Genomic DNA, 11,148 nt, shown 5'->3' with positions numbered 1-11,148 from the left:
CCTGTTCAGATATAAATGTTCTTCACCAGTACAATAAGCACATGTATCAAAAAAAAAAAAAAAAAACAATGAGTTTATCTGCATTTCATGAGGATAGCACTGTTCAAATCAGATTCTGAGGTGATCTGCCCAAAGCAATGCTCAAGGTCTGTGACACATCTGGATGCTGAACTCTGGACTTTTGAACACTTGACAAACAGCAGATCAGAGTTTGCATACACAATTTAAAGAACTGCTACAATCTTAAGCTAAATTATGTCTGAGAAAATTATGCCTTCAGCCTAAGGCTGTTTCAAAACATGGAAGGAGTTTTTCAGATTTTGTTTAAAAGGAACACTGACTTTTTCCTTGCATGCTTCTGCAGTATTTTAGCCAAAGACATGCTACTCGAAGGAAAATATGGAGAACTGGGGGCAAATGTGGGACCAGACAGGATGCATCCAAGAATGCTGAGGCAGCTGGTTGTAATAACTGCAAGGTCATTCTCTTCCAGCCTTGAAAGCTCACTGTGATCAGGGGAGGATCCCCATTACTGGAAAAAGGCAAATATTACATCCATCTTTAAAAAAAACGTAAGAAGGATCCAGGGAACTACAGCCCAGTGAGCTTTAACCTCAGTTCAACAGGTATGCAGTAAGCTCATGAAAGCCATCGCCAGACACACAAATGATAATGTGATTAGAAACTGTCAGTATAGCTGTACATTTAGTCTAAATCAGGATTCTCCAATGATGTTTGACCGTGGTGATACATTTTTAAGGAAGTGGGTAAATCAGGAACACTCTTACCTTCTTCCAGCCTTGACTAAGCTGCCAGATTACAGCTTTTGTGACTATGTTTAAGATTAATATCTTTTTTGACTAGAGGAAAAAAAAAACAAACTCTGCAAAGGTAGTTATTTAGTACTTCAAGCTCTAAACTGATTTCTGTGCTTGCAGACACAATATAGGTGATAATCAGACATAAAAACACGAACAGAACAAGGTAAACATTTCAGTTTTGTTCTCCTGTACTTATTTTGTCTACTACCATACTGCATTGACTTGGGAAGTCCATGATCTCAATCATTCTCGCACTTCACGTACATCATAATACCTTGTGGGATTAGTCATGGATTTTATCAAATGCTACAGGCTAATGATTTTCCTTTAGCCCATGTCCTATTCATTAGGATCAGAAGAAACTGATTCTATGAAAATATCATAAGATAGTTTTAGTTACTGTTGGTTTTAATTTCCAAATAATGACAAAAACTGCAATACTTGATTTATATATCAATTACATTTACAACAATGATGCCTGAAGGTAAGTAAGAGTACACTGCCGTAAAATCCTCTGCATGAATTTGCTTCCACAAAGTTATATATGCTTTTAAAATTTTTTGTTATATTTATCTCTACTTTTGCAACATTTAGTTAGACTAAACTTGCGGTGGGAGGGAAGTATTTAATATAATTAAAGATTCTGGAAATTAAGCTTTAATTTGCACTAATAAAGAAAAGAGGGAGGAACAGACATTCAAAATGGAGCTTTGAACAAAATCACTTGCAATATCACATTATACTTCAAGGAATTTAGATAGTAGAACAGAACAAATACTATTCAGAACAGAGGCTTTGTAGAATTTTTTAGTCTTTTAYACAGATAAAACTCCTTTAAAAAATAAAAAAATAAATAAAAAGCTAATTGTTAGAATAACCTAGATTGCATAAAACAAATCAGAACAGGGTTCTACATATTAAATCATAAATTAAGTAGGAAAGATAAATCATTAAGCTTTCTCTAAACTGCAAGCTATTCTGAGAATCACAGCATTCACCTCTTCTCAAGCCTACATTTCTCCTCTTGTCACTGACCTTAGAATTCCCTTTTTAAGTTTATTATAAACATGTAAATTAACACACAGATCCAAAGCAGAGAAAGACTTGATTAAGAAACACTACCTCAAGAGCAAACATTCTGTCCATCATGCTTCTTGATGAGGTGGCATCAGCTACAATATGAACTTCCAAACCTCTGCCAATCAATTCCAGTGCTGTTTGCTGGATGCAGACATGAGTCTGCCAGGAWAAAGGGGGAAGGGGGGAGATGAGGAGGGAGGGAGAAAAAAAAGGGGGGGGGAATGACAACGACAAGCCGTAATTATAAAACATAAGTAGCACAATCCCAAATTAGAGTACATAATTAATTAGGGTTAAAACATATTTTTTCCACCCATGACATCATTRGTAACCTCAGCATGGGTTTTAAATGCCAACTGAATTTGAGACAACAGCCTATAGTTCATAAATACCTAATTTCACATTTTATGAGTAATCTTAAAAATAAATAACACAATAAAGAATACTTTAACCTGTAGAAGATATCTGTGCAATACAAATCTACTTTCCTATTACAGAAATCAATGCTTAATATTATTGTTGGCCAACATATAGTATCACAAAATAGTACAGAATGGCAAGGCACATACTTCTACTCCAAACAAGACAACACTGCGGACTCCAGGAATCTCTGCTAATGCTGCTTCTACTTCTGGCAATACCATTGAAAATTTTGTTTTCGGAAGTACAAGTTTGGCTCCTGTTAAATCAATTTCTTGTACAGTGCTGCCAAGACCTTTGGGATACTGTTCAGTTACAATAACTGGAATTCCTAAGAGCCGTGCACCTTGAAGCTGAGAGAGAAAAAAGTGCACAAAAAAAGAGATAAAAGCATAGGCACAGTTATTATTTGAAACCAAACAAGCAGTAACAGATTGTATAAAATAATAATTTACATGTGTGATCAAAATTTGCTGCACAAAAAAAAGCAATAAACATACCAGTCGTTGACCTACACTGATGATATCACCAAAGTATTTGATGGCAGGTCTGAACCTTTCTTGCATATCACAACAGAAAAACACAGTGCTTGAGGGCGTCAGGTTGCCCAAAGTAGTCATCTGAAAAACAAAGTAAAGAGAATGTTTTTAATGGCAACAAGGACATTTTCAGAAAAGCAGAAGAATGAGAGAGTTTGCAAAGCCTCTGTCAGGTAATGGATTTATTTAATTTTACTTTAAGTCAGAAACAGATGGGAGACAGGCTTCTCCAGACTGATTTTGGTATACTTCTACAATCAAATGCATTGCCTTCATACTGAGCAGTGTTTTGCAGTTATCAATAGGTAACCACAGTGCCTCCTAGGAGACATATGCAAGTCAATTTAAACATATATGGAAATTTTCAGACTTTGAAGGGGGGGGGGTGGGACGGAGGTGCATTCTGCAGTATCTTAAAGATGCTTTTTAAAAATAAATCTAGTACTGTAAAAAAAAAAAAGAATTTCAGTGACAACTCGATTACATTCCTCAAATTCATTTTAAAATCTGCAACTCTTAGTGAAAAAAAAAAAAAAAAAAAAAAAGTCAAAAAAAAAAAAAAAAAAAAAAAAAAAAAAGAGAGAGAGAGAGAGAGACTTCCACTTTATACATGCTTTAAGTATTTTATATAGAACTATTTTCAATAATTTCATTGGGTGTTCAGTTTCTTTTCCCTATGAGAATCTTTTAGCTCAAGACTGATGAAATTCCAAAGGCTAAAACAAAAGCAGAGAAGCCTGCCAGCACTACTACCACAAACTGAACTCAATACATATTAATGATAAAGATTATCCTCCATAGTTTCCCTTTTGTACAAGCTACAGAATGGAGTGGGAGGGGAGTAAGAAAAAAGTGAACCAAGAACTGTATTTCTGCACAGTTTGAAAGAGTGCTTTGTATTTATATGAAATTAGTTGTATTATCTGTAGAAGCAAAAGGTAAAAGCTAAGCAGAAGACTAAAGGAAAGAAAGCAGATACATACTATCCTTTAGCGATCAGGGAAATCAGGAGAATCCACATCCACTGAGGAGCTTTTCASCAGAGTGATAAATCAAGTTGACTAAACTGCTTTTGGCAAGTAGCCATTAATTATATACATCTCATTTTCTGGAAATTGAGGTTGAGATGTTTTAAACTAAGACAAAATTACTTTACCAGTAAAATAGTATACCCAGAAAGAACAGGGAATTGGGATTCCTTAAATTCTATTCCTAAGTCTTTCATTAATTCATCATATGCCTCCAAGTAAATCACTCTTAATCTCAACTTCAAATGCAGTAAGAGCCATGCTAAGCCAAATGGAATGGACTGCTCGAACTGCAGAGAAAGTTAYGTGCATCTATAGGATTCTCTAGAAGTTATATGTTTGTTTAAATGGGTGCAACTGTAAATGGCAAATTCCTGCATCTCAGACACCATTATTAACAAAATTGTGAATGTCCACAACCGTCATTCTTCAAGCTCTCATTTGTGAAATGCCAATACTATTATCACAAGCAGACAGGAAGGTAAATTCAGTGAAGTTTGTAAAGCAGATGTTCCAAAAATGGATCTACTGGGGTCAATGGAAACAAGAAGAGGATCAGAACAGGCACCAGGGAAATCCTTTTCACTAGGAGGGTAGAGCAGCCCTGAAATAGGGTAGCTAGAGTAGCGGTATCTCCATCCTTGTAGGTTTTCGAGATTTGGCTAGACAATGCCAGAGCCGATTTGATTCACTGTTGGCTTTGAACAGAGACTGAGGCAGATGACTCCAAGACACCCCATCACCTGTGTGATTGTACACTACATAATAAATTAGGCTGAGACCAAGAATGTTTTGAAATTAAAAATAAATACTGAATAACTGCTTCATTCTTGAACACCATCCAGCTACACGCTTGAACACAATTGCAATTAAACACCACAGTGAGCACTATCATAATCCATTTTAACTCTGGCACTTACTACTATCAGAATATTCAATCATGACATTTAACTTTGTTCAGCAGCAAAAATAGTGATTGGAATAGACAATATTTATAAATGTGTCTCCTACTCAGGAAATGTGTCATTTTGTCTTGGCACTTATATGACAAGCAAAAACCATTACTTTCTTCCATAAATCAATCCCCTACTTAAATTTTTAAAAAAATTTTCTGAACTACAAACCATCATGGGACTGTACAGTGATCTATATAGAGTCAATCTACTGCCTTAATACACACCTTCCCACCCAATACAACAGAAAACACCAGCATCCTTAGCAGAGAACCAAGTATGAATATACTAGAAAGATTTTCAAGAGGCTACTTTARTCTACTTCATGCTTATATGGAAGGATACACTAAACCCAAGTATTCTTCAAGATGTCTGGGCTGCCTCATTTTTAAAAATCACTAGTGATCCATAATTCACTCCATCCTACAGCCCTGCGATCYTTACCTCAATGCCTTCTCTTACCCATAGCTCCTTTGCTGCAATTCAAGATTATTTCYACTTCTATCTACAGTGGATTTAAAAAACAAGTGCATCACCTTCCTCTTCCATAGGGTATAACCATGCATAGCCCCCTTTTACATATTTCAAGATTCACATTAGGTCTCCCTTTAGCCTTTATTTTTTTCTTTAAGGCATATTTAATACTTTCAATCTTTCCTCCTTCCTCTCTGATCATTTCCATTGCTTTTCTTGGGTTCCTTTTCAACTTGCAACCAGAAGTGGGTCACCCAGTACTACTACCACAGAAGTACTTCTCTGTCCATACTTTGTACCAGTAAAGCTTCAGAGAACATTGATCAATCCACATGCTTTGCAGGCTCTATTCAATTTGCACTGTCCAGTGTGCTATTTGCTCTTGTCATAACTGATGATAGCTTGACTCCTGAGGTCTGTTAMAACCTCAAAATCTTTACTTGAACACTTCCTCAGCTTTTATTTGTGCAGTCGATTATTTCTACCTTAGCGTAGATCTGTATWGTTTCCATTTCGAACTGTTTCCATTTTGAATTCTATTCTCTCAAACGTCTGCAGCTCCTCCCAGCTTGGCACCTTCTGGAAAACCAGCACTTGCCCTAAATTTCAATAGTGGATTGTACRACTGAATACTTAACAAATATCAGACTCAGAGCAGAGCTTACAGAGACTAATTCAACATTCTTCCATTTTGACATGAAACACTAAATATAATTCTGATTAGCACTCTAACTAGTGAGCATCATTGTTACAGACTTCCATTGAATCTATAATCCTATTTGTGACATACGTCATAGGAAGTAGGAGCAAAAGCCTTGTATCTGCCACGCTCTATTATCAAGTTGGTTTAGCATGATCTTAAATTACGTGYCTCAATTTAATATCCGGGACAGTTTTATTCATTATTTCATTTATTCATTATATTCATTGAAGTTGGACTGACAGATTTTCTACAGAAGAATTTTCATGAAGTCTAACAAATATTTCTCTGTATTCCTGTTTATATTTCTTTCTTACTAACTTGAAGTCTGCAATAAAAGTCATGCAGCACAGTGCTAGAGTAAGAAGAAATAGATGGCAAGATCAAAATTAACATTTGCTGGTATCATTCTATTATTTGAAATAATACATTTGGAAAAGTAAAGAATGCAACAAAAAGTAATTTAAAATTAGTTTCATAAATGGTGAATAATGGATTCCATAAATAATCTCATAAGAATTATTGGCTACATATAAAGAAAAGCRTCTATTTATCATTTTTCATATGTGTCATGTAATTCAACTGTTCACTTGCCCTCAAGAGGGGTCTTTGCTGTTCTGTCTTTTATGGCCATACAAAGTCTAGGCCTTGACATACCTTCATCTCACAAATCACTGATGGCGAAAAACACTGCTGCCCCAGCAGTAGACTGGGAAAAGCTCCACTAGGCCAGTGCAAAATCCAGCAAGTAAGCTTGGGATAGAGGCAAACCACAACYATTGGCTGACATGCAAGCATGGGTTCAATTTTACTTCAAGACAAAAGGCTGGCTGGGCAAGTAAGGATTGGGAGCCACAACAGTCGCTTGGGAGCTGCCAAAATCCATCCTGAATATAACATCTACTCAGCTACCATGCTGTTAATCAAGTTTAATTAATAATAATAATATAAAATACTCCCAAATTGCTTATATATACACACACCTTTTTCATCTGTTTTGGTTCATGCCCCCTCCATCCCTCTAATTAGGCCTTTCTTCCTTCCAGTTGGAAGCAATCCGCAGCAAAACTGGAAGAGGTATGTCAGATGATAAGGCAATGTGATGTAGCTTTTTTACCCAGCTAAAGCAGTCATCTCTAGGACCTTGTCCAGACCAGGATTTAAAGGTATGCTGTCACAAGTTACATACAGCTTTAAATCCTACTCTAGAAAAGGCCTAGGTAGGAAAGGATAGCTGTTTTCTTTTCTTTTTTTTTCTCCCCAGTTCTATTTCATTTCTGCCAATTAATTATACAAATGTGACTGTGATGAAGGACTGTAATTACAGAACTAATTTGACAGAAAATATTCATATATGCTGGTTCTTTATCTGTACTTTCCCTATTCAAACTTCAGGAAACCATTACACATACAAAATGCAATTTTCCCCTTGCTACGTGATGGATGAAAGTTGAAGCTGAGAAATAGTCTCATGCGACATCACTAGTCACCTTACTAACCTCTTGCCAAGGTTATCCACTAAAATGGCAGAATGGAGAATCTTACAGCCTTGATATTTCAAAGAAAGTAAAAAGACAGCAATAAAAAGTAGTCAAGTATCGTGTTTCCTGCTCCTTTATGTCTAGAAGGAGATCCATAAAATTTGATTCTTCTTTGCTTTTCTCCTTTTGAATGATGAAAAATTGAAGCAATCCAGTTTGATTTAATTCACAGGAAAACAGATTACAAGTGTTTCAACTTAGGAAGATATTTCTTTTATGATAAGTCAAAATGCAAACTTAGAGGCAAACCAGCATTTAAAAGTACAGATTTAGTTAGATTAAGCACATCATGTTTGTATTAAGATAATACTAGATTCTTCATGAAAGTCAGAAATGATCAAAATACTGCAGATTAAATATACAGTAGTAAGGARCCTGGATTTGAAATAATATGTCTTCCAATTTTTTCCAGACCTTTCTTCCCTCTCCCCCTCCAAGTTTTCAGGCACTGCTTTTGGAAACACCATATTTAATTGCAGCAACAATATATCAGAATTTACAACTGCCTTTAAAAAAAATTCTAGTAATGCAACTCACCCATGTAAACCACACTTGACCAGTATACTGCAATCTGTACTTTGGCTTTTCCTGGTCTTTGGAAAGAGGCCTTAGGTTTCTGAATTAGTGTTATCTGTATTTCAGAAGCATTTGAATGCAGCAATGCTAAATAAGTGCTAAAATAAAATAAAACTGCTTATACAGTGATTTTAATTTTATTTATCTTTCAGCAGTAATTAAGTATAATTCTCCAAGATGCTTTTCCAAGCAGGTAACATGTGCATCAGACATTTAAGCTGCATTAAAAAGAACCTGTGTAGAGGTACCTTAAGTAATTTTTAAAATAATTTCAATTTATAGCCAAAGCATCTTAAGATCACAGGTTTATTTATAAACAACTACTACTAAAGAGAAGAGACCCTGAAGTTACGCAAATTACAGTGAAATAGCCTCTTCCTGCCTGCCATATATTTGAACGCTGCTAGAACTCCTCTATCACATGGCCATAACAAGCATATTTGTCTTTTCTTCTGAAATCTCCGATGTGTTTTTTCCATACTGTTCTTGTTCTCTAAAGGAGGCTACAGTAATTACAATAAAACATAATATTTTTAGCAGTACTATTTAACAGCATTTAGAATTAGTAGTATTTAGATTTAAAAGAGCATAAAGCAGTCCTTTATTTTTTCCAGAGTATAAATATTATTCTGTTAAAAGTTTTAATACATGCAAACTCCACGAAAAGTAAACAGCTCCCTCCTCCTAATACCCAGTCCCTCAAGCAATAAGCAAATACTCGCCTCACCAACTAGCATGCCAAAGAAAATTTGCCTCTTTGTTGCAAGTATATGGTTCAGAARTTTTAAGATTAGCAGCCAAACAGAACATCAGGGTTTATTACAACCTCATCAGTCTGTGTAACACTGGATAGCAATTAAAACTTTGAGTTGCTGTTTTGAGCCAGTAAAAGTAAACAAATGTACATATCTGAGCACAGCACAAATGCCCAAATATCACTCTAGTAAAAACGTCTAGTACAAGTATCCCTATATAGATCAAGCTTTAAACTGAACTGTGCAAAGTAGCTTTCAGAGGGGAACATATGGTGATTTCTCAGTGAGATTACAACCTCCCTGCACTGTAGAGACAGGAAATTGGAATATTCCAGTCAAACATCATTTGATGCTGATATTTCTTGAGCTATTGCAACAAAATGTATACCTCTCCATATGCAAGTCCACATAGAAAAGGCATCCAAATGGCAGAATATTGTTCTAGCTCATGAACACTACAGTCCTATGGGTTAAGTTGTCATTCATAGTTAAATACACATACATATTTTATTAAATAAAATATTTAAATTATTAAATTAAAAAGCAGAAAAAATACCCTATTTGTCCAGAAATATTGATGCTGCATCTTATTTCTAAAAGAAATATTTTATAAATATGCAAATCAAATCACATCTGTGCCTTTYAAAAGATGTTCAAAAGGGTATCTCAATTGACTACACCACGTCACCGCATTCAGAGTTGACGAACCTGTGTGATGCATAACTGCACAAAAAAAAAGCATCAGTAAAAAGAAGCAAACCTTAGTGGCAATGCATGAATTAAGGTATAGAAAGAACATATACTCTTCCCATCAGTAAGCCCCATATATCTTGTAGAATCTAAAAGGTCTTTAAAAGTACAGCTGTGACTGTATTAGACCAAGTGTTCTCAAATCAAGCGATCTCCAAGCACCTGCTGATGGCTCAAGGAGAGCTGACTGACATCATTACCATGTCTCCACCTCATTCTCAGCTGCTGAAGCACATCAAAGAGGCAACTAAAATGACATATAAGTACTACCCTTTTCATATCAACAGTTGCCATTGTCATTGGATTATAGTAGGATCAGTGAAAGCAGCTAATCGATTAGACAGTTTATATATTAAATTGTTCCTCCTGAATCCCTGCATTCAATTAAGGTTGCGTTAGTGTGTCTGCACTCAGAGAATGAGGCATCATTCAATGTCCCAATACTGATCTTTAACACCAAGATGGACATCCTGCTACAAATGCTTGGGGTGCACTTTCTTTCAATGCAGAAAGCAATCTGCAAAAGAGTCTTTGCAGAACAACGATCTGGATACAGAAATAAGAAACAAAATTCTGACCTGCATCAGATTCKTTAAGCTCTGTGTTTGGAATACTTAATTTACTTATTACACCACTGAAACCAACTGTTTTTGCAAATTGGGAGGACCACCCTTCCCAGTTTCTCTGGCTGGCCCCCAATCTACTCTGCTTTCAAAAAGATGCATACAAAAGCAGAAAAGCTGTAGGCTAAATACAATCCGTGAGCAATGACAAAATGAATAATAAATGACGAAATAAGTTACTACTTGACTTTGATGTTCCTAATCATTCTTTCCCTATATATGGTTAATGAAAAAAAAAAAATCAAAGAGGTCTTTGATATACGGTGTAAGTGAAAAAGCCATCTTGACAGTTTGAGTTCAAGACACTATGACTGAGCAAAGTATGCAAACAGCACAAACTACACCTTCTCTAGAAACATAAAGAGGAGGCTAGCAATATTTCAGGGTTTATGACACTGCCTTTCTAACACTAATAATTTCGGCTTGACAAATTTCTGACTTAATTCTTACGACAGTCTCAATTAAAATGCTAACTTTGTAATTGAAAGGAAAAAAAAAAGTCTTGAAAGTTGGAAAAGGGAAAGAGAGCAATTTTGTTCTGAGTGCAACTATCCCAGCATCACCGGCAGGAACCTCCAGCGTGCACAGAGAGGTATTTCGGTATGAAACACACGTACCGTATCTGTCTGGCAGTCTGGTTTCCCGGTTTACGGCAATAAAACTAGCGAGTTAAGAMTCCGTAAATCACGAGGAGCTTCTCTTGTGCGAGCCCTTGCGGAACCTACAACCCGCGCAGGAGCCGCTCCGGCAGAGCCCTCCCGGACCGGCGACGCCTGAGCCGGGGGCAGCGAGCTCCCGGCCGCTCCGCGCCGTCCCTGCTTCAGGGCGGGTATCACGGCGGCAGCCGCTCGCGCGGGGCAGCGCTGGCTCCCGCCGCCAGCGCACCAC

General features: G+C 36.5%; 1 protein-coding gene across 1 annotated transcript in view; it reads right to left on the bottom strand.

Moving 5' to 3' along the window:
- The window catches only part of ISOC1 (isochorismatase domain containing 1), a 6,441-nt gene extending 3,500 nt beyond the window's left edge, over positions 1-2,941 (bottom strand). The window contains exons 1-3 of the mRNA XM_085323221.1: positions 2,822-2,941; positions 2,471-2,674; positions 1,944-2,060 (exon numbers count right to left, since the gene is read on the bottom strand). Coding sequence (XP_085179347.1) covers positions 1,944-2,060; positions 2,471-2,674; positions 2,822-2,941 — 441 coding nt within the window. The remainder of the gene's footprint in view (positions 1-1,943; positions 2,061-2,470; positions 2,675-2,821) is intronic.
- Between the last annotated feature and the right edge of the window lie 8,207 nt (positions 2,942-11,148).

Source organism: Rhea americana, unplaced genomic scaffold (assembly GCF_003343005.1).
Source record: "Rhea americana isolate MKP2758 unplaced genomic scaffold, rheAme1 scaffold_83, whole genome shotgun sequence".
NCBI lineage: Eukaryota > Metazoa > Chordata > Aves > Rheiformes > Rheidae > Rhea > Rhea americana.
The sequence above is the reverse complement of the archived record's forward strand: the minus strand, read 5'-3'. Positions and strand labels throughout refer to the sequence as shown.